At 29.9% G+C, this 26,002-nt stretch overlaps 1 protein-coding gene across 3 annotated transcripts in view; it reads left to right on the top strand.

Moving 5' to 3' along the window:
• The window catches only part of tim (timeless), a 170,669-nt gene that overhangs the window by 106,738 nt on the left and 37,929 nt on the right, over window positions 1-26,002 (top strand). For all 3 annotated transcript variants that reach the window (XR_012755077.1, XM_075355573.1, XM_075355574.1), the window contains exons 8-12: window positions 4,172-4,318; window positions 6,141-6,272; window positions 8,798-8,976; window positions 23,114-23,254; window positions 24,471-24,704. Coding sequence is in view for 2 of the 3 variants with exons in the window: in XM_075355573.1 (XP_075211688.1) it covers window positions 4,172-4,318; window positions 6,141-6,272; window positions 8,798-8,976; window positions 23,114-23,254; window positions 24,471-24,704 (833 nt within the window). In the remaining variant the exon portion in view is untranslated. The remainder of the gene's footprint in view (window positions 1-4,171; window positions 4,319-6,140; window positions 6,273-8,797; window positions 8,977-23,113; window positions 23,255-24,470; window positions 24,705-26,002) is intronic.

Raw genomic sequence — 26,002 nt, 5'->3', positions numbered from 1 at the left:
CCTATAATCATTATTTGTTTATTTTTATTGAGGTTAAATAATCAATCATATGATAACTATTGAATTTAAATCTATAAATAACAATACAATATCGTGTATAAATATTATTAAACTTGTATATTGATAAAGTGTTATGTTACTGTTGGACCAGTGTTAGTGTTTACATAAACTTTAATTAAAACAGACCATGTAACAGAAAAATAGAATATAATGTAACAGTATAGATTTTGTAATGTAAATTTTCATAAGAAAAGATAACAAAAATATGTATTACATTTTATTTATGCAAAGTTGTAAATTCAATGAGTTTTAAAAAATCTGTAATCCTTTCCCAGGGAGGAGTAATTTAACAGTCTACTGCTGCTACATCACATTTGTAACCCAGAATCATTTAAGTCAAATAAGAAACAATATCATGCTTCTCAAAAATATACAAGAAATTTTGCCAATACAGTACAATCTAACAGCCAGAAACATGCACACTTAACCTGACCCATTTCTAGCTTATTATTCCAAAATAATCTGTCAAAAACATAGGCTTGCTGAAATAGTTCTAACTTTATCACATTACAAATAGTAGAGGTTTTCTATTAACCAATTTTATCAAAGTTAATTGGGTTAGTAGAAGCCCCGTGTGTGTATGTGTATGCATGCATGCATGCATGCATGCGTGTGTGTGTGTGTGTGTGTGTGTGTGTGTGTGTGTGTGTGTGTGTGTGTGTGTGTGTGTGTGTGTGTAAAAAAGATTAATTCATTGGCATCACTCATGGCATAGGAATATGGAAGATAGAATTTTATTTTTTTCATTTATGTGCTGTGAGTAGCATTGGTGATCTTGGTTATTATATTCATATTAAATTATTTATAATAATAATATAATACTTTTTTTGTTTTGAAATGTTTTTGTAATTACATTTTTGATAAAAAAAAAGATTTTTGTAATTTTTTTTACTCTTTGTTGTGCAGGGAAACAAGGAATACATATAAACTTTTCACAAATATTACACTTTGGTAACACAAATTTTGCTCTCTTCTGGGCTTCAACTTGCCCTTCCTTTCTTGAGATTTTTTCACAGCAAAATATACATTTGCTGTTATTTGACACTTGTGATTATCTTTCTTAGTGTTCTATTAAAGAAACTGACAATCTTCAGAATCTGCTTCATTTTGGTTGACTTGATTTATAGTCCTTGTCTATATATGGCATTTGTAAAACTATTACTCTCTGAACTCAGATATCTGAATTTTTTATAAATTAAAAATTTATTATAAATTAAACTAATGTTCATCACAAATTTTATTAGTAAAAGCTCAAAAGCTATTTTATGGAACAACTGAATTGTTCTGCACAAAGGTGTGAAATAGCATGCCATTTGATCAGAAATGTCATACTAGTGATTGAAATAGTCACCCTAGAGGGTGACCTAGTGGTCACCCTCTCTAACATGTGCTTTGTAGCCAAGAAATAATAATCATGTTTATCTTTCCACTTGCCAATTGCAATGCCTTTTTCATTTTGCTTACCAATAACCTCAACTTTTGATAACTTTTGTTGGAACAAAAGTTCACAGGAAGAAAATCATCCTGTGGATGATTTTTTCTTTTTTTCCTGATTTTGCCCAACAAATGAGTTTTTTCTAATGAAAAATTTGCTGGTGGCTCTGTCAAAATTATAAGTACTTTTTTATAACTACTGTACTGGGGGTGTCAAGAACTACTTTTTCTGACAAACCATATGTTTTGGTAACAAATTTTCCAGAATATATGCAGTTATTCATGTAGTGTTACCGGCACTTTCTAGCTCATTCTACTTGCTAATAATGATACTTGCTAGCTCATTTACTTTCTATAAACATGGGTCCAGAAATGCTCAGTTATTGAGTTACGGCTAGTGAAAGATTTTGCTTTGACTCCTGGATAGACTCTTCCTGGGCTAGAAAACCAAATTAAGGGGCAAACTTGATGGTTTCTTATAATTTTTAACCTGAAAAATTGAATAAAACAGATTCCAGAACCATATCTCGAGTCATTTTCATAGTATACAATGTAAAACATTAAAGTTTGTTGTCTAAAAACGTACTTTTTTACTTTTGTAATACAAAAACTTTCTTAATGTTTAATAAACGCATAAAATCCATTATCGAAATTGTAGAAAATTTAATTTTTAGCACATGTCATGTGCTTTGGTAGGGCTGGTCCGGCTCTACCAATCCAATGATCAGCAAATCTTTCATTGAGAGTATGTTGAATGCCTAGGCTAAACTGTGGAGGTGCACCATCTTGTTGAAACATTACAGCAACATTACTTTCTCGTTCAGTTGATTTTTAGGGCTTCTGAAACAACTTTCACATTGTCAGATTCTTTAAACTGCTCTCACAACCGTCTACTGCTGTTTGCATGAGGGGATCATTGCCATAAACACGCTGAAAAGTCCTTTGAACAGTTATAACTGATTTATAATCCACTAACCACAAAACGCACTGTACTTTCTACTGAACTGTCACCATTGCACTGACTGACAGTAGCGCAGAGGCGTTGTGCACATTAGTTCAAGGTCACGACCGGTCATATCTAAAAAAACTTGATATCCCGATTATTTTGCGGTTACAATTATATTTGTGTTCTGCCAAACCCCAAAAAATTTTCATCATTAATTTCAGCTGATGCCAAGATAAGAACATAATATTTGTCACTGAAGAAGGCTATAAGAGCAAATACAACCATTATGAAGTGAGTTTTGAAAGCATTATTAAATTTGGTTCAGTTTGTCATTTTAAATTTTTATAGTTTTAAAGTGATGTAGACTTATATACATTTTATTTTATTAGCTAAAGGCAATTCGTCATATAAATCATTAATTAAACTATTTAAACATAATTATTTAAACATAAATTATTAAATTATTTAAACATTTATTTTCATTATTCTATAGGGAATTAGTAAATTACAAAAAAAGTATAATGGCAAAAGAAATTTCAAGATGTAATTTCAAAATTATATCTTGAAATTTTAAGGCTTAAAAATAATAAATTTCCCAAGCTGTAAAAACTGGCTAGTTACTACCTTTGATAGAATTATTTAAATTTTTACTTACTGGCAGATTCTTCCAGTATCATTTCACACTATAGAAAAGTATGTTACCCAGAAATTTTTATATAAAAGTGTAATCATTTGTTATTTAGGATCAACTAATGAGAGATTAAATCATTTAAGTCTGCTGGGTTATAAAACATTATTTTAAGTTCCATAATTTATTATTTCTTTAAATTGGTAAACTTAAATGTTACTCCAGTATAATCACATGAACACATAATGCAAGATTGATTAAAAATACCAGATTTAATCTATAAATGAATGTCCTGAATTATTGTATAAATAATTTAACCAAGATTTTGTAAAAATGGTTTTATTACTTCTCAAGAAATGATTTATCTTTGAGTACTATTTGGTGTAATAGTAAATAAACTTTCATTCTGCATAATTTTTGGTATATCTTACTAGTTTTGGATTGCAATGTGTTTAAGTAAAGCATCTGTTTAGTAATTTATATAATGAATTTCTTACATTTATGATTTTCTTTGTATCACAAAACAATTTTAATAGAATGAATAGTGGATTTTTCATTCTAAAATATTATTTTTGTTTACCTGAATAATAATTAATAGATTTATTTTTGGGTACGTTTTTGTCTGTATAATTATGTATAATTTTGTCTGTAAAAATTATGCAGTATTTTATCGATGCGTATAAATGTATTTAAGTATGTTATTTATTTATGGAAGTAAATAAAAATATACTTCAGTGAACAGTGATGTATTTTATGTTGTCAGTAATGTTTTATTCTTAAGAATGGTTTTTAAGGACTCATTAACATTTATATATAAATTAGTTCACTTTATAAACTGTAACCAAGGAATTACTGCTATTTACTTTCATATACCTACTTTATTAATTCTGACTTATACTATATTATTTCCTTCTTCAGTATAATTATTTATATATTTTTAATTTTTATTTTATTTTATCCACTTTTAATGTTATGAATGCCAGTATCTTGAACATTATTATAATTATCTGAAAATTTATCGTCTATTTATTTTTTAGTTAAAAAAAGAGTTCATTGAGTTTTGAATTCAAAAGGTTCACAATTGATTTAAAAAATACTTTCAGGATCAAGGATCTGGTGATTCTTCATCATCTATGATGATGTCAGATCCTACCTCTGACTCTTCAGACAATGGTGGGAGTAATGATGTCCAGCATAAAAGTTCAAAAATAGAAGTTGGAGAAAGTATGAAAAGTAGTGAAATGAAACAGGTAATTTAAAATAAATTGATTTATTTTAGGTATTAATGTTTAGGATAGTTTTTTATCATTTTTACTAACTGATATACATTTGGTCATTTCCATTTTATCATAGGAGGCACTTTCATCATCTAGTAAATGAGTAATGGTTGATAAGACTCAACCAGCATTCATTCTATTAAAAATGCTATGAAAGACTGATTTTTTTTTAATTAATAAAAGTATAAGAGTAATAGGGTACACATAAGCATAATTATTTGTTTAACTTATTTATTTTAATATCTATAATTTAACATTACTCCTTTAAAAACTACTCACAAAATTAACTGTCAAATATATATATATATTTGATAGAATATATATATATATATAATATTATATTTTACTGTGAAATATAAAAAGGATATATATTTAATTCTGTTCGGTTATAGTTTTTGATGATAAAAAGTGAATTTTCAAGACTACATTGGGGACATATCAAGCTGACAGACAGCTGTATAGTATTTATATTAAAATTATTATTTTTGAACTGCTCACTTTTAAATTAATGAACCTCTTTTTCTTCCAGAGACCTTTTAGAGGTAACAATCAATATTTTTTTAGCGAAATATCCAGTATCACTTTTTTTTATTGATTGTTTTTCAAGTTAACACAATGGCTCTGGAAAAATATTTGTTTCATTAATTATTTGGATGTAAAACTGTGTTCTAAATTGTTTCTTAATATACTGTTTTATGAAAAAAAGTATAAAATACTAAATAGATTTTATACTTTTTTTCATAAAACTGAGTAAATTACTTTTACTCAGTCCAGTCTGTAGCATTTTTATTAACATTTAATTCCCATCCTACTTGTCTTCTGTTGATTTTCTTATTCATTGTTAGAGGTATGACTGATGAAAATAAACTGGTAAAAAACATTCTGTATCAAATTACATTGAAGCATGCAATTTTATATATTTACTTATATTTTTTTATTTCTGAAAATTGAAGTCATTCATTAACATATTGACCACTGTGCTAATAAAATATTAAACAAAATTTAAATCACCAAAAAACACAGTAAATAAATAGATAAGTTAAACTTACCATATTAATTCTAAGAATCAATTTTCATGGGATCCCACATCTTCAGTTGGTATTTAATTCTATAATTACATTAAAATAAATTGTTTGTATAATTTGTGAATTTTGGTTCTGTGAATTTGCATATTCACAAATATTTATTTTTCTAAACATAAATATCACTTTTTCCTATTTTAAATTTATGACACCATTTTGTCATGTTTTCCCTAATCATACCATATTTATCCTAGACAGATACCATTTGGTAGTGAATTTTAGCAATAGCTTTTTCCTGTTGCACTGAAGAATTATATTATAAAACTTATATTTCTGTATGCAGTTGGTGGGATTTGTAATTTAAATGATATGGTCATTTTATAATTCACTACAACAGAAGCCTAGTAAACTCAGTAGCCTACTACTGTGTTTAACTTATACAGTAGCCTACTACTGTATAAGTAGACCATGATAGCATGGTAGTGCTGCCAACTGTGAAAAAGTAATTTTTCTAATCATGCTTAGCCTTATTCTGAATATTCTCATATGCTGTTGGGCGTGTTGGAGGTTATTAAAAATTAATTTCATTTTCTTATCTAACTTTGTAAATAAAAGAATTTCACTAGTTTCTCAATGTTATTAGTTAGCTGATCATACATAAGTGATTTTCTTCTTTTTAATCAATAATTTTATCATATTTACAAGTGAAAACATGTAAATTACTTTAGTCCAGTTTACATATTCATTTTTTAATATAGTTTAAATATTTTTAGGGTTTTAATTCCTGTAGAATAGCAGATCGCAAAATTCAGTCATCAAATCGAAAGCATTTTATATCTAATAAATCTCAAGGAAAAAAGGAAAGAACCAGTGAAGCTACTGATGTAAATCATTTTGATGCTAAGGTATGTTAAAATGTAAAAAATATATGATAATTTTTTTATTTAGTTGATTAGTTTAATTTTTACGTAGTTAATTTTTCATTTAATTTATCTTATTAATTCAAAAGATTTACTCTGTAAGAAAATATAATGTACAAGTAAATTATTTTTCTTTTTCTAAAAAGTAAAAAAAAAATGAATAAATTATTCACAGTACTATTTTAATCCTTATCTATAATTGCCAAAAAAGTCTGTTTATAAAATAAACAAAAATAAAAGGTACTACTGCTACCAAGAGTTGTGTTCTCTCATTATACATGCAGTCCTTATGGGAAGCGGCGCTTATTTCTGTGAGAAACGCTTTACTCCTTACTTTTTTAGGCTGCCCAATTGTGATAAACTTTGTATCTTATGTTATTGTAATTGTTATATTTCTTAGATTATAGAGCTCAGTTAATATTTAAAGAAAACTTTGTACTGCAATTGTCAAAGCAATATAATTTATTTATGTATACCTGAATGCGAGTATCTAAGTACTATACTATTTAAGTTCTTAGATAGTGAATAAAATAGCATTAATAGAAGTAAAAAAAAACAAATTGTTAAATGCTCCTAGTAATAAATAATTATTTATCTTATGTCTTTGACAGAGTGTATCTTTTCAGATTATTTATGAACTTGGTCATAATATTACTCAGAAGCAAATTATAGAACATATACTCAAGTAAAATAAAAATTAAAATTAAATCATTAGTATTTCTATTATTACATTAATTTTATCAGTGATTATATTTTTGATATCATATAAATTTTGATGTAATTTAAACTTCTTCATATCTTAAAAACAATTTGCTTATGAAGCCTGGTACAAATGATTGCTGCTTTTATTCTTCCAAATTGATTTTTTTAGATTGCTGCTTGATTTTTTAGATTTTAAATCTTAGAAGGGCCTTCTGGTTCACATCTACCAGAAAATGTTATTCAGTTATTACCTCTATCATTCATTTGGCTTAACCAAAACTCCATTGGCAGATTCATCACTTCAGTGAGTCCTATGAAAGAAATGGCTATCCTGTTGGCTGATAAAAGGTGTACAGTAGAAAATTAAATTTAGCTGGCTAAATAAATACATACCATGATACCATCCACAGAAGAAGGGAAGCAAGGTAATGAATTAAGAGGGCAGAAGAAGAGGCAATACATTTTTAGAGATTACTTTCAATCAGGATAGGTAGGGAATTTATTATCTTGCTCAGAACCTATCTGATACTCATGCTTTTGTCAAGAGATATTCTACTACCAACTATCTCATCTATGATTTTAAGCAGGTCTCTTTTTGTATACTCTAATAAGAATTAGATGCATCCAGGATTTTCAGGTGCATCATTTTAAAGTAGAAGAATAGAGGTTAAAAGACCAAACTCTTTATCAAAATAAATAAATTCGTCTGATTTGAAATGCACAGTCCAGTATCTTTAATTATTAAAATGTACTTTGAAACATAAACTTCACAGACATATTAATTTTGTTATTGGGCTTAATTTAATTACTCTTCTTAAAAATGGTTGGCTTAAGCATAACCAAATGCAAAATTGCGACTGAAATCATAGGCTGTTGCAAAGAATTCATCATCATCATCATCATCATTGTCCATTCCCATTATCCTAGTTAACTTGGGTTATGTCATTTACCATCATCTTCCACCATCACTCCCTCCCCATACACCATCATTCCCTTACTGCTTTCCCTGCATCACATTCTTAACCCACCTTTCCCTTGGTCTCCTTCTCCATCTCTCACAGTTTCTCTGTACAGAAGAATTTTCTTTGGCAGTCTCATTTCCCATTCTGTTTACCAGACCATACTGACTTAATTTACCTCTCTCAGTTTCCTCTAATAAGCTTTCGATTCCAACTTCCCTTCTTATCATATCATTATACTCTATCGATGCTAGTTTTCCTAATATTCTTCTCTTAAATTTCATTTTGGTAGCCTGTTTTCTGTTTTTTAACGTATCCTCCCATGTCCAAGTCTCTGATTCATAAGTCAGGATTGCGGCGTCGTATGATTTAAATTAAAGAGTCTTGCAGTCTTAACTTACCATCATACCCAAATCATCATTACCAAATTTCTCTATGTTGTTTAAAGTCATTTTTGCAAAAAATTATAACATATGAAAAATTTAATGACTAAAAATTTAATTTAATGAAAACTTTAAGTCATTTTTAGGGGTATTTTTGAGCTGAAGAATAAGCCTTTTATAATTGAATATAACCTTTTATAATTACTTCAGTAAGTGCTGATGAAATGTATCAAAAAATTTAGACAGTGTAATAATTTATAATAATAATTGTAACAGTGTGTAGCATTATTGCGAGGTTAAGCGCTAGTGATTAATTAAATTAACATGTAAATAATTGTTATTGAGTGTAAAATATGTTTCATGTTATCATAATTTAATTATTTTTCTTTTGGTCTAATGCACCAGTTTTACACATTTTTTTTAGCTTCCATTTGAAGCTGATTAGGACTATAAAATCTGTTGACAGAGTCATCATAGCATGTGGTCGTGGACTAGTAGTGAAGGAGGAACTAGTACAAGTGCCGGAACAGGAATCGTAAAGAAGGAATGTGCATCATCAGAACTGTCTGACTGTGGTTATGGAACTCAAGTTGAAAATCAAGAATCCATATCAACATCGAGTAACGAAGATGATGCTCCTAATCGGTAATGTTAATAATAATATTAATATATTTTTAACAATTTAGTATTGTATACAAAACAGGAAACTTATTTCATGTCTATGTCATGTCATGAGTGCTGCCAATATAAAAATAAAAAATCTCCTTATTACAATTGCTATTTTAAACGTATCAGGCAATTCCAGTAACATTTTGAACCTGCTTTGTAAAGAGATCATGTAAGGTTATCTTCCAGCTTTTGATTCTACGTAAAACATTGTTTAAGGGATTCTAATGTAGTGTTAGTAAGAGGTAATATCAGAATGTTTCTAGACTCTAGATCTGCTCCTGAACAGTGACAGTACTGTACAGGATACAAACAAGCCTATTCTGTCAGTTTGCCAAGTGTGCCATGTGTACATATTCTCAAGTTAGAGATACAATTTCATAACCTTGCAGTATTACTTAACTGCAACAGCCTATAAATTTGAGCAACAAGTTTGCAAAAAAATTTGTGTGAAGCTTAAAAATACTTTATGAAGTTTATAATGAAGATTTATCTGCTTGAACACAGATTCTTTAATGGCATGCTCATTCTAGGTTAGTAGAATGTAACCCACCGGGTTGGTCTAGTGGTAAACGCGTCTTCCCAAATCAGCTGATTTGGTAGTCGAGAGTTCCAGCATTGAAGTCCTAGTAAAGCCAGTTATTTTTATACAAATTTGAATACTAGATCGTGGATACCAGTGTTCTTTGGTGGTTGGATCTCAATTAACCACACATCTCAGGAATGGTCGAACTGAGAATGTACAAGACTACACTTCATTTGCACTCATACATATCATCCTCATTCATCCTCTGAAGTATTATCTAAACGGTAGTTACCGGAGGCTAAACAGAAAAAAGAAAAAGGTTAGTAGAATGTAACTTGAAAACAGTGATCATTCTGGTAACCTCGCAAGCACAATACACCACTAAATGTGAAAAAAATTTAGTGATTCATCCATGAGAAGCATAACTTAACAATCCAGAGCTTGTGTGACATGGTTGATTGGTTGTTGAACTTGACAAAAAATGTTAGCTGAGATTTTAAACATGGTCTATCACTGTAAAGTTTGTCTTTCAGTCCCTGTCACTTGATCAAAAGCAGCAGCGTGTTAGTGTGTTGTGAACTTCATGACATGGCTAACAATGCTCCTACTTTCACCTCTAGGATCATAATCAGAAATGAAAGTTGTACAGCTAGCCCCCTGTAACCTTTATTTGTTTCTCAAACTAAAATTGAAGCTGAAAGACAACTGCTTTGACACTTTAGACGACTTCAAAAAGAAATTTTAGGTGGTGCTGGATGCCATTCAGAGAAGGGATTTCACAAATGCTTTTCAGGGCAGAAGAGGCTTTGATATCAATGTATGTGCTCCCAAGGAGACTGTTTTGACAGAGATAGAGGGCATTTATAAAAGAAGGTAAGCAAATCTATTATTTTTAGACTTAGTCTAGGAAGTTTCCATTATTATTTTGTATGTTATCATTTTAATTTTTATTTGAGTAATTTTAATTTTTGTTACCTTAGTGGTTATTTGATTATACTCATGATAATGCAACATGGAAAACAAGATGGATGATAGTTTAAGTGAGGTTATGATTTTTGGTGACCAGCACCTTTGGTTGGGGGTCATTGGTTGACTAAGAGTATCTTAATTGTAATGGTGAAATACTGTGCCATTCTGTGTAGGCAGTAACTTCATTAAACCAACATAAAGTTTATATGTAAAGATATCCATCCTTATTGTAAAATCACTAACTTGACAAATAGTAATAGACAACTGCATAATTGTACAGAATTTTAAGTTTGTCAGAGATTTAAAGATGTGAAAAGGACTGACCAGAATTGGGATCTGACCACTATCTTTGTATGTTTGTTAAATTTGTAAAGGAAAAAATTTAAAACCAGAAGGAATGATAATGAAGATCAGATAAGAAGAGATGAGTGAAAGGAAGCTGTAAACTAATTAAATTCCACTTCCTCGGAAATAAATTCAAAGCAAAATTCAGATGGATGCTTGATGAAGAGGTGTATGAACTCCAGGAGTAGCCAAAGAGGGATTTAGAAGTGACAAAAATTTTATTTAAGAAAATTTGTTAAAATGTGCAGAATGATCCTAAGGTATCAGTTACAAGGATGTGAAAGGTCTAGTTATGTGGAAGTGAAGTTATGAAAGAGGAAAATAAAAGAGACAAAGGAAGCATAAGAGAAAAAAAAGATGCTATACTTAAGAAATTTGAAGACCTGAAGAAAATGAGGAAGGATAAGTCTTCTCCTTTCTCATGAAATCCCTTTCCTTGTGAAATTCAATAAAAATAATGATAATTATTGTTACTAGAAAGCAAGACATTCTTGGAAATGGAAGAAGCAACTGTAAGATTTGCTTGGAGGAGTGAATTATCTTGAAGTGTGTACGATTACAAATCCATATAAATGCCCAAAATAACATTACAATGAAAGAACTAAAATCAATTATTAAAGAACACAATAAGGATGAGAAGAACCTTCACCTTTTCATCCCAGTAAAACCACACAAAACTGCATCTTTACCATCACATAATTGGCAAAAAGAGCCATTTAATATGAATATACTTTACTATGAATATACTTTTTGGACTTGGAGAAGACATTTGATAAAGTTAAGACATTTAATAAAACAGGTATTTAGTGAGGTATAAACAAAGAGAGAGAGAGAGATAAAAATTTGTTTTATTAATTTGGAGTTTTTTAATGAAGGCATTTGAACTACATCAGAAGAGGAAATTATGAATCACAGTGGTACAATATCAGTCATAAGTACACTAGAGAGATGTGCTTCGAGCTATCTTTTAATGATTATAATGAATGATACGTTTACTGAAGATAGTAGGCATATAGAGATGACTGTAAATTGGCCACTAACTTAGAGAGAAAAGCTGATGATGGTTTTAGTGGACAATATTGGCTCCATGGCTGTTTCAAGTTAGGATTTAATGAACAACTTAAATGTTTGGTGAAAGGAATTGGGCAAAAGAGGCATGATCACCAGCTTAACTAAGACTAAAACATGGCTATTAGTTGCAAAAGTACCAGAGGTTATACAGGTAGTACTTATTCTCTATTGCAAGTACCTAGAGCAGATTGGCCTCTTAAAGCATCTCAATTCAATTGACCTGTGAATGTAGATGTTAATGATGAAATAAATGAGAGATTACATTCCACTAGAAGGGTATAGTACCATGCCATCAGCAAAAGTTCAAAGATAAACAAGAGGTGAGAGGAAAGAAACTTGTTTTCTCTTAACCCTGCACTTAAACCTGTGAATTTGAAGTTTTGATCTTAACAACAAGATACTGAAACAGGTTTCAGGCTGTGGAGATAAAATTTCTCAAAAGGTAATTCATAAAACAAGAAAAGACACAGTTAAGAACAAGATTATTTAACTCTAACAAAAATTATTTTGGCAAAGAAAAAAGTAGAGAAGGCGTAATTAAAATGCTTTGGTCTACTTACCAGAATAGAAATTAAACATCCAAGAAGAGTTTGGAGAAAGGAAACATGGAGTGAGATCTAGAGACTGGTCTTGAATCCAGGTTGCTCTAGTGAGTTATATTTGTAGAAGAAAGCTTGATAATAGATTAAGAACAAAATAACATCTCATGCAAGTGAAAGCAGGTGGGATTCGAACTATAGCAGCATTCTTAGTGAGATCATTCAAGAACTACAGTGGCTACTCCGTTTTTAAAAAAAAAAAACTTTAAACTTGTTGCTGCATTAAATTACACTGTTACAAGAAAATAATTATTTAATGGGTTTTTACACACAGCAGCACACAATCGTGGTTAAAAATCAATGATTAACAATACTATTTCTAATTTCTTCTATGCAGCAGTTATCATATTCTTATTTTCAAATATTTCATTCAGGACTTTATAGTTGTTTTTAACAGTCGTTCACATTTTCTTATTTCAAAAACTTTTTCAGTTTGTCAGTTTCAGTCACGTTATTACCAAGAACAATGCCAATTTTGACTGCTACTTTGAAATTTTCACATCTAAAAAAAAGTAAAATGAGATATGTATTGCACGGTTTTTGCCAGTTAATTAAAAACTAGACAAGTCTGTATAAAATAACATTAAACATCAAAAGGAGGTTACATAATCACCTTTATTTCTCAATCACATTTTCGTTAAGCTTCACAAATTACTTCACTACTGGAATTAATAATTTCAAATTAAAGGAAAACAAAGATTAGTTAGTTTTCTTTTTGTATACTTAACCTAATTCAGAATAAGTTCAAATGATATGCACAAAAATTAAAAATATATTCTTTTTACAGCAGTTGTACTATTTTAATAACTAAGATGTCTTATTATTTTCATCCAATTTATAAGCAAACAGTTTAGTATTTGAGTATATTTCAATCAAGTTAAGATAAGTTCATTCTAGTAGCATTATAGGAATTACGGTACTTATGTATTAACGCCACCGCAGCTACAGCTTTATTTAAAAACAAAGTAGTCAATCGGATTTCGGTGGAAAATGAACAGTCTCTTTATTAATTTTAATAAATGATTATTTATATTTATTTATTTTATAAATATAATTTAACCAAATTTAACCTACGCTCGCTTCGCTCGCTAACCTTGACTAATTAACATCGTAATTTTTTGAGTATTTATTTAATAAATTCAGTAATTATTGCAATTATTTATTATTTAAATAATCAAAACACTCCTGTTAATTTATAAAATTTTTGGTTAAATTAAAATAAATAAATATAAATAACCATTTATTAAAATTAATAAAGAGACTGTTCATTTTCCACTGAAATCCGATTGACTACTTTGTTTTTAAATAAAGCTGTAGCTGCAGTGACATTAATGCGTAAGTACCGGAATTACATTGGTCATTTTTGTGACATTATTCTTATGTATACCTACTGAAAACAATTTTTTTTTATAATTTAAAACAGACATTTTAGGATTTTTTCTTGTTTAATAATAAATTATTAAAACTTATCTTATTTAAAAATTAAAAATATAATAAAAAATTAATTATATATATATATATATATATATTCAACTGAATTTATTTGAATGCAAGGATCTATATTATGTATTAATTCATTTTATTTTTTTTTGTTTAAATTATATATTCACAATAAACATGTAGATTTTATTTATGTACTAATAAATCAAAGATATTAATCATAAATAAATCAAAAAGATATTATTACATATACCAGTGATTCCCAAACTGTGTGCCGAGGCGTCTTCACAGGGGCGCCATGAAATATTGAAAAAGCTTCATAATTAATTGAATCAAGACATTTATAATTATTTATTTAATGTTAATAAAGTAAAGAAATAATGAAGATACATGAGTTTTATTTATTTTTATCTCTTACTTACAAGTAGTCATACTTTTACTTAGGGTAGGGCGCCAAGGAAAAATCTTTATTGAAAAAGGGTGTCGTGACTCACAAAAGTTTGGGAACCACTTACATATACTGTTATGTTTAATTGGATTTAAATATTAATTTGTATAATTTAATTCTATAAATTCCTCCAAATCATTAAAATATCCAGAAGACAAATAACTTACATTATGTGTAACAAAATCTGTAAAAATAAAAATTATAATAATGTGCAACAATTAATAACAATATAATGTAGTGAAAAATTATTATTGTATATAATATATTTTTTTTTATTGTACTGAATAAATAATTTAACGTTGGTAAGGGGGGAGAGTTTTTGGTGCAGTTAGATCATTTATAATTATAAAATTTTACTTTGTATTTAGTTTAGTAGTAATGAAATGTGTCTTAAAAATAAACTTCAAAATATACAAATTTTGTACTATGGCAATTGCAAACCATGTATTTATTAATGCTTATCTGTTTGTAATTTATTATTTGTAATGCTTAAGAAATTCAGAGTAGATAAATAGAACAGGATTATTTATCCAGTTGTATAATTTTATTACTGAAAACAGCTAGGTAGTATTAACGTTTTTTTATGAAATGTTTGTTTTATATATGTACAGCAGAGATGTTCTAGCAAGGCGCTTTTTCCTCTGCTTACAGCCATATATCTACTTCCTTCTGCAAGTTCCTTGCTATAACTGCACAACTATATCTATTTCTATGTATCATGAGAGTATAAAGTTATATGCATAAATCTCCGTTCATAAGTAAAGCATTATAATTTTTTTACATATTACTTTAATCTTGTTGTTTTTAATTGTAAAAAAAATATTATATAGGTAAAAGGAATTAAGTTCTAAAGCAGTTATTTAGTTTACTTAATGTTTTTATTTTTATGAATTATTTTTTTATTATTAATGAAAAATTAATTTTTAGATTAGATAAAAATCAGTTAAACTCTTTTTAACCCTTTAAATTTTAATGTAAACAAAAAAAAAAATTGAGTTAAAATTCACTAATACCATAAGTACAGAACTGTACTCTTTATGGTAAAGAACAGTTGATTGCCATTACTCCTGTCACTGACCAAATGTTATCGTAACATGATTTCTTGAAAATTCCTTCAGGTCAGTGTTTACAAAAGACTTTGGTGTGTTCGGTTGACTCATTTCCTATAATGTGCAGGCAAACATTGTCATACACCCTACTTATCAAATTTCAGTTAAACTCAATTCAAATATAGATAGAGAGAGCATTGCAGTAAAATTCAATTTTAGTTATATCATACAACCAAATGAAGGAATCAAACTACAGTTTGACAAAAGACATATTAATATATTTTACTTTATTCAAAATAAATAATTTGTTCATATTGTATGTATATATAATTTTTAAGAAAGTACGCTTAGCTTAATGTGACTATACTGTAAATCAAATTAAGGTTAATGCAGTAGAACTAATCTACCCGTACAATAGAACTAACAAAAAATTATTGTACTATTTTTTTAATTCACTAAAACTAAAATGGATAAGATTTCATAATTAATAATTTCATTAATTAATGTTCTGCAAACATTATTCATTTTGTATTGAATTTAAAAAATTAACTTCTGCAGTGAAATTTAATAATTAAAACAAAAATTAAATATGATCTAAAACTATTCATCATAATATTTTGTTAAAGGTTTAGCTGGTGCCATAATTTCAATGTTCAAAGATTACCTGCCATGGAAATGTTTCCTCGTCAAACAGCTGTTCTGGTCATTGTCTTCAAAGGGGAAATTTTATTAAAAATCATACATGCATATATGTTATTCTTTTTATCAGCAATCTTCCTGAAAAAATTTAAAAAAAAACATTATACATGTTTGGTTGTAACTAAATTTTAAAACACAGTAACAGATGAAATGCCAAAAGATTGAATCAAAACAGTTCTGCGCTTCATTTGATTATGTGAAAGGAGTTATTTGGGGGCTATGAAAAAGTTCAATGATAAATGATTTTAGTGGTTTTTCCTCCCTTTTTTTAATAATTTTTAGCACTGATGATTTGTGTTTGAAACTAAATATACAGAGGATCAATTGGATGCATGGAATGAGCAATGTATTGTTTTATTATTACTGTATTGTTTACAAGAAATAAATAAAAAGAAAAGTGAAGTAGATAAAAAGAAGGATTTATCAACTTAAATAACTCTGAAGAATACTGCTTTGAAGAAAGTAGAAAAATTCACTTAGGAAGAATCATTATAAACTGTGTAAAGCATTTGTTATAGGGTAGATCAGTTCTCCGAAAGCAAAGATGTTAACATAAACTATGTCTATTGTGCTTATACCTACTTATGTTACAGGGACATGGATAATGTCTAAATAGGAAATGAGCAATTTTAACTAGAAGAAATGAAGTTTTGCTTATCAGTAGTTAGAAACAAGATAAGAATCATGAGGAAAACAAGAATTACAATCAATAATATGTAAAAAATTATAATACTTTGCGAACATAAATTTATGTATACAACTTTATACTCTCATAAAACATGTAGATAAAACATACATCTCTTAAAAAATGTTAATACTACCTAGTAATTTTCAGTAATAAAATTATAGAACTGGATGAATAATCTTACTTTATTTATCTCGGCAGGCTCTACGTAAATTTAACTGTAGACCTACAAATGAATATCCAAATTTATACTGTAGAGCTTCTTTCTTTTTCCTGTTTAGCCTCCGGTAACTACCGTTTAGATAATTCTTCAGAGGATGAATGAGGATGATATGTATGAGTGTAAATGAAGTGTAGTCTTGTACATTCTCAGTTCGACCGTTCCTGAGATGTGTGGTTAATTGAAACCCAACCACCAAAGAACACCGGTATCCACGATCTAGTATTCAAATCCATGTAAAAATAACTGGCTTTACTAGGACTTGAACGCTGTAACTCTCAACTTCCAAATCAGCTGATTTGGGAAGACGCGTTAACCACTAGACCAACCCGGTGGGTTAATACTGTAGAGCTAGAGCGAAATGTCATCACACATTCTTACAAGCTAGGAAAAAGTCATAGAGAAATTATGTAGACACCTCTCATGTCTGCTGTATAGAGAAAACTGTGCAATTTGTGGAACCCACAAACAGTCTATCCTCACATTTAATTCATGAAGGAGAACTCCTTATGTCACCTTCTGCAGTTGCAACTATCCTAGCTGATTGTTTTCATTTGGTGCCCATAACTTCATCATATTCTAATGAATTTTAGAGATATAAGATTCGAATGGAAAAAAATACCATTACGAATTGATGATTCATTTGGCGAATTAAATACTCCCTTTACAATCAACGAGCTGTCTCATGTATTAAAAAACTCACATGACTCCTCTCCTGGACCTGATAACATCCATCTCAGTATGCTTTTAAACTTCCCAATTTAACTCTTTTATTACCTTTCGTGTATATAATGTGGCTAGTTCTCTACACAAGTCTTCCCACCCATCTGGTTGGAAACAATTGTCATACCAGTACTTAAACCTGGTAGAGACAAAGCATGCTCCTCAGACTACCGACCTAACTCATTGAAGAGTGTTTTGTGCAAATCAATGGAAAGAATGATGAACCATAGTCTCACCTGGTATTTAGAGAACCAAAATCTGATATCTCCAAAACAATATGGTTTCTGTCAAGGACAATCTTCTATTGATCATTTGGTATCACTGGAAACAACTATCCAAAATGCATTTCTGTTCCACCAGCAACTTGTTGCTTTTTTGTTTGATATCAGGAGGGCGTACAACACAGCCTGGCAATGGGGTAATCTAAATATCCATAAAGAATGGGGAGTCACAAGTAATATGCTTACATTTATTAGAGGTTATTTTTTTTTCAAGGTCCGATCGGTCACAAAATTAAAACCATAGTAAAAATAAAGAATTTTTTATTTGTACCAAGTACTTACATAGTTACGCTATTTCTCTACATAGTCGCCACTCTGATTTAGACGTTTGTCGTAGCGTGGTACCAACTTTTCAATACCCTCATCATAGAACGAAGCCGCCTGTGTTTTCAGCCATGTTTCTACGCTGGTTTGCAGCTCGATGCCTGTGCCAAAATGTTGTTCTAGCCAGCGTTTCATGTGAGCAAAGAGGTGAAAATTGGATATGGTGGGTGATCAAACCTTCCCAATGAAAACGCTGTAGGAGCTTCTTTGTTACAGCTGCAGTGTGCAGCCAAGCATTGTCATGAGAAAGACAATGCCTGATGACAACATTCCTCTCTGCTTATTCTGAATTCCGCATCGTAGACATAGAAAAGTCACGCAGTATGAAGCTGCAGTGATGATCGTGCCACGTTCCATGAATTCCACCAAGAGAAAAAAATTCCGGTTCCAGAACACAGTAGCCATACACTTTCTGTTGGAGAAGGTTCGCTTGAACTTCTTTGGTTTACTGAAAGAATGAGAATCCATCCACTGTTTGGCTTGTTCTTTTGTTTCTTCAGTTTCGAAATGGACCCATGTCTTGTCCCCTGTGACAATTTTGTTCAATAAATCTCCTTCATTGTGGTAGCGCTGGAGAAACGTTAGAGAGGCGTCCATTCTCATTTTTTGTGATGGTTGAACAGCATCTTGGAACCCATCTCGCACACAGTTTGTGGTAATGAAATCTCTCACTCACAATAGTGTCGAGAGCTGACCTTGAAATTTCTCGAATGACGATTTTCTCGAATTGTTTCGCTCAACGAGATCATCGGTTGACACTCACTTCCTTCCCTGACCGCCTGCATCATGAACATCTGTACCTCCTGCTTTAAAGTTCCTGCACCATTGTCGCACTTTGCTGTCACTCATTGAAGTTTCACCGTACACGTTACTTATTCATCGATGAATTTCAGCTGCATTACACCCCTCAGCCTGGCGAAATCGAATTACCGGACACACTTGACATTTGGCGGGAGATGCTATTGTTGTAGACATGTTTACATGCTAGCTGTGTGTTCAGAACTAAACGAAATGACGCGGCGTGATTGAAGGCTATACTAGAGACGCTGCGCAACACATATGCACAAAGGTTCATCCGATTTTTGCATGGGTGTTTATTTCACGACCGATCGGACCTTGAAAAAAATAACCCTCGTATACCACCATGACTCGTTCAACAGCCACAGCTTAGGGACTACTACAGAAAACTATATCTCACCTTGAAACTAGGTCCAAAATCATCGGCTTCATGTTCTCACTGGAGAAAACAAGTGTAGTCTTTTCTCGTCAGTGAGACCATTCCACTCCACATGTCCTGCCCAAAGAAGAACCAATTGCTATCTCTTCTGATGCTGAATTTCTAGGTTTACTTTTCAACATTCATCTTACGTAGACCAAACACGTTAAACAGCTAAAGGTGAGATGTTCAAAAATTCTAGAAATACTACGAGTCCTTAGCAACATCGAGTGTGGAGCACTTGATGTTGATCATATATGCTACATTTTTATTATTCTTTAGTCTGATCACAATTAGATTATGGTTGTATCATTTACTCTTCAGTGCGTCATACTGTGCTTAAAATGCTGGATCCTGTACAACACTCTTTTTTCATCTTACCACTGGTGCATTTAGATCAGCCCTTGTCATAACCATACTTGTTGATTGTGGTGAGCCATCAGTTTGGAATAAGCCGAACCAGCTACTAGCAGCTTACTCTGTCTTTCTTAAAGAACAACCAAATCACCCAGTTCTTAAAGCAGTCCTTGCAAACCCTCATTTCCAACATTATGAAAATCATCTGCCTAATACATCACCAATAGGTGTCGTACTGGCGATTAATGTACCTTCTACATTTTGATCCACCTTCTATTTTCCCAACCTATTCCTCTACATATCCTTCATGGAGACTTGACTCCATTAATTTTAATTACGACCTCACCGAATATAATAAAAAATTAACAACTCTTCTCATCTTTCAGCAAACATTTTACTATTTTCTATCAGAGATAAACCCAGATGCAATAGTATACACAGATGGGTCAAAGCAGAATGATACCATAGGATGTGCTTTTGTTTTAAATAACAGAACTTATGTGTTTGATCTACGTGATATTACAAGTGTTCAGAATACTGAACTGACATCATCAAAATGGCGTTGAATATCATTCGATCAAAATATCGTCACATCCTTATTTGTAGTGATTCGTCTAGTGCTCTCCAAGTTTTAGAGGATTTTTGTTCCAGACATCCTATTGTCACTGAAATACGTATTACAATCGCTGAATTAAATCGTCACAACACACAAGTAAATTTCTACTGGATCCTTAGCCATGTGAGAATCCTGGGTAACAAACATGCTAATTCTGCTGCTAAAGATGTATGTAGGCGACCATCTTTCTCCACTCTAGTTACAACTACCAATTTGATCAATTCCATTAAATATACACTTTGAAGAAGGTGGCAAGATGACTCCAGGTGGCAAGACATGGTATTACCATGGGACTCTTCATGCAGGAAAATTCGCCGAGAGGAAGTCGTCTTGCGTCGATTGCGATTAGGACGTACCAAAGCTGCTCATGGACACCTGATGTCAGCAGAGAGAGCACCACTGTGCATCCGATGCTAATGCCACTTGACTGTGCACTGCATTATCGTGGACTGCATATGCTATGCAGCCTTATGTTGCAAATTTAAATTGCTGATTGATATGCCTTAGGAAATGACAAGAATGTACTAGACCAGGTATTATTACTTCTAAAAAGAATTAATATACTTAATAAGATTTAACCTGTCAAAATTTTGATATTATTTTGTTACTCATGTTTCATGTATTATCCTAATTGTTACGTTTCTTTTACCATTTCAATTTTATCCCTATTTATCTTAATTTTCATCATAGTTTTAATCATAATTTGCTAATATTTTAATATCCTAGAAAAAGCCATATGTTGTTATTTTAACCTGGGTGATGATAAGGCGAAAGCGTTTTTCACTCAAAAAAATAAAAATAATCTATCTACCCTGAATTTCTTCAACATTACAAATGATAAATTAAAAACAGATAAGCATAAATAAATACATATTTTGCAATTGTCATAATACAATATTTGTATATTTAAGTTTAGTTTTAAGATGTATTTCATTACTTCTAAACTGAATACAGAGTAAAATTTTATAGTTATAAATGATCTAATTGCACCAAAAACTGCCCCCCTTATCTATGTTAAATTATTTCTTCAGCTCAATAAAAAAACATTTATTATACACAGTAATAATTTTTATTTTACAGATTTTATTACATAAAACGTAACTTATTTATCTTCTGGATATTTTAATTATTTGGAGGAATTTATAGAACTTTAAATCATATAAATTAATAGTTCAATCCAATTAAATAATAGTATAATTAGTACATAAATAAATGCATCAACATGTTTATTGTTAATATGTAATTTAAACAAAGAAAAATAAAATAGATTAATACATAATATAGATCCTTGTATACAATTAAATCCAGTTGAAGAAAGATATATATACTATTAATTTTTTATTACATTTTTAATTCTTAATTAAGATACGTTTTAAATAATATTTCTCAAAAATAATTTAAAACATGTTTTTCTATAAAAACTGAAACTCCAAAACAAAAAAAAATGTTTAGACATTTATTAAGAAGTAAAAAATAACATTTTCAGAAGTAAAGAACTACTGAAAAATTAAGTTTAGCACATGAAATAATTCAATTTGAGGAAAAAATTATCCAAACAGTGGATTACACAGTAAATATAAATAGAAGGTTTTGTTTTCAACAATATAATATGTATAAAGTTCTCTATTTTTGCAAGACCATAATGAAAAGTATAGGGCACGACCTCAGTTTTATTTTGCACCTTAACTTTAGTTTATCCAAAAAGATTTACTAGTTATTGTATATTGAAGCTATCATTTCCATTTCGCATCAAAACCTTTGTCATATGTAAAGAATTTATGTAGATATTAATATGAAAGTGCACTTTCATATTCAATATGAATTTTTTGAAGAAGTGTAAATCTTTCGAATGAATGAATTTTTTATGCATTCCTTCCTCTTAGTATATGTTGTACTACATTGTGGTATGAAAACATTAACTGTGAATGAAAGTTAAAAAAAAGCATATAAAAATAAGTGTAATATTACGAGTACATTAAATAAAAGCAGTATAAGAATTTCTCAAATACATTGATAAAAACAAACTTGCAAGGAAAAACATGAGATGGAATGACAGAAGAAGAGGTGTCATCTTCAATGAGAAGAAGAGGTGTTTCATGATAGGAGGAGAAGGAAGAGGAGGAGGAACGATACTGGAGTGGTAGGAGGAGATTACAAGGCTTCATTAACATCTAGCTCAATTCTAGAACAGAAACATGTAAGATACTTATACATATATATTACATATTTTTGTTTTTGATTGCCAAGTTAAAACATTAGAATTTGATTCATTTTGCACATTTATACAATACCACAAAGGCACATTATGATATTTTTCAATATTCTGTATTTTCTCCTTAGGCAATCCCAGTTAACCACATCTAACACCATCTCAGGTAAAATGTAATACTTAGCTGTGTAGCTGCAAATCTTACCTAATTGCAATATATTATGAGATTCAAAATGAGCAACTCAATAATACCACCTTACACAGCACTGTGTTGTTAATAAATAATGTTTATTGTATTTAAAAAATAATTAAAAAATAAATAAGGTGTTTTATTTTCAGAAATGTTAAGCCTATCCATCAGAAGCCAAGTCATTTAATACAGAAAAGCCGTTATCTGAATGGAAAAGTTATGCAAATGTTACCACATGAGAAAAAAGAGTGGAGACGTAAGAAACTGATAAAACGGAGTAGAACAAACATGTTAGTATCTTATTTTAAGAATATTAGGGTTTTTTCTGGTAACAGTATGAATGATTAAAAGTCAAGAAGCACTATAGTCTCTTAACAATAAGTACCTGAATTTAAGTTTAGTTTGTATGAAATTTATTTCTATGAGATGAAAGTTTGTTTCACTAGGTTTAAATATTATAGCAGTACTAATGAATATGGTTTAAAACAACCTACCTACTGTGTTTTTATAAAGCATTATCAGTGCCTTTTTAAACTTACGTATTTTGTATATTTATAGAAGAGAATCAAAAAAATAAATTCATCATTGTAATTTTAGTTTAAATTCTTTATTTATAGATGGATACAAAGTAGCCTAATAAAGGCTAGAAGGAATGAGTCATGGTAAGAAGCGTTGATGTCATTCTATGATGTAGTACCATACATCACAATGGTCACTCCTCCAAATTATTCCATTCTGTCATTTTTAAATATCTTCAGATATTCGTATTTCATTATTAATATAAATATTAACTCACAACAAATCTTTACAAGTGTTTAGTCGTAATAAAGAAAGTAAATTGTTTTAACAATTTTTATTTTGTACACATGACAAATATTTAAAAAAATGAAGCCCTTAGTACAGGTTTTGAGGTCATATTTCAATTCACTGTCAAAAAACTTAAGAATAAGCCAAAATTATCTGTGTAACAAAATTCTTGTTGATCAGTGGTTAAAGGTATTTTGACTAAATTTAAAAGGTTATGAAAGAAGTAAAGTTAGATACGCCAACAAGCTGGTCTTATAAACATTTATTATGCGATTTCTACAACTAGCTGAAAAGATCAGTACTTAAAAACTTTATATCATAAACTAACTGAATGATGCACTGAATATTTTGCATGCACAATCAGTGTTTTGCTGCCCCTTTAAACTATGTTAGGCTAATGATCTTAATTATCATTAATCGATTTAAGTATCAATTAACTTTTGATTTACTCTTTAACTGGCTACAATGTAGGAAACTGTGTAGTTTAAAACAGCCATTTAAAAACAATATTAACCAGTTTTTAAGTTTTATGTGATGTGATGAAAATTATTATCTTCTTATGCTATAGAGGAAAATTTATAATTTTGTAGGATTTGTATGTCGAATTTTAAAAAATTTCATGGAAATTAATTGTTGAAGACATTTACTAGACTTTGGTTCTTTGGCTATCCTTTATTTAATTTTTATTATCTATTGCAGAATGAATATGAAAGCCCTTCTCCATCACGCGCCAAGCGATGAAGATATATCACATTTATTAAAGGAATTCACTGTTGATTTCCTTCTAAAGGGATATGCTCATCTTGTTCAAGAGTTGCAAGCCCAGTTACTGACCAATTTGCAACCACATATTGATACATCTCACTTTTTCTGGTTGGTCACATACTTTCTTAAATTTGCTGCACAACTTGAACTCGACCTAGAACACATAAGGTGAGAATTTTTTTTCAAATTATTTTTTAAGATTTCTAATTTTTTTAAATTATCCTTTGGCTATTATTTAATGAGTTTTTATAAGAACTCCTCTCTGAACACCCCCAAACCAAACTTAGAAGACAGACTAAAAGAGAATACATGCCCCACACACACAGCAACATGATTTGATTGGGAACAGAATGTTAAAAATTTTAAGAAAAAGTTGGTATGGGAAGAGAAATCTTAGGCAGAGTCTGTACAGGAATCAGGTAGCAGTGATAAAAATAGAAGATGTAAAAGGCAAGTACTGATTCAAAAATATTAGTAAGGAAAGAGGCAAGTATATCTGTAGTCTGTCCCTGTTGCTTTTCAACTTGCATACAGAAGCAAAATAAAAATTAATAGAAAGATTTGAGATGAGTAAGTTTGTATCCTCGAAGTTATTTACTTTGGCCAGTTTAGAGCTATTGTTGCATCACATAATAATATTGAAATGTTGGTAAAACATAGCTTTAAACTGATTTATGATATTAGGAAACCAAATTTGGTTTCTCCTAAATATCAGTTGGTTAAATATGAGATAAGTTCTCTGTACACTGGAATTAATTTTTATAACAGATTTCCAATTGTCAAATTAATCGATTCTGCAAACTTTAAATAACCATACATAACATGCTTTTTAAAATGTATTACAATATTAGTAAACTTTTTGATTATGTAGTTTTGGGCTATTACTATTAATTTTGTTTTTTTATTATTTTATTTAGAGATTTGTTTTCATGTCAGAATAATAAGTTCATATTTTGATGTAATATTATTTATTCCCATCAGCATACTAAGTAGTTGTTTGTTATACAAATTATCAGCATACTAAATATATCTTTGTAATTACTCAATGCTTAGTAGCAAACTCAGTAATTAATTACTGAGTAAAGCGAGTATGAAATGTTTTAAATAATTAAAATAAATGAATGTTTGGAGTCAGATGATGACCTTATGATCCTAGGAGGAAAAAATTGTAACAACTTGGAATTAGCTGCTGATATTGTTTTAATATCTGAAAATGATTTAAAGATGCAGGTAATGTTGACAGATTTGGATGAAAAAATAATGCAGAAGAAGTACCAAAATAAACACAAAAAAGATGAAAACCAAGACAAATGTAATTTCTTTTCTGAAAAGAAAATATATATTTAAACAGTAATCTTTTAAATAATGAATGAATGTCAATATCTGGTCCAGGAAGTCTCAGAAGTTAGCATAGAGATAAAAAAAGCTGCTTAGAAAAGTTATTGAAAAGAGATCTGCTACTTCTG

The sequence above is a fragment of the Lycorma delicatula genome, chromosome 2, assembly GCF_047948215.1.
Source record: "Lycorma delicatula isolate Av1 chromosome 2, ASM4794821v1, whole genome shotgun sequence".
NCBI classification, from domain to species: Eukaryota; Metazoa; Arthropoda; class Insecta; order Hemiptera; family Fulgoridae; genus Lycorma; species Lycorma delicatula.
This window is presented reverse-complemented; position numbering and strand designations above follow the sequence as displayed.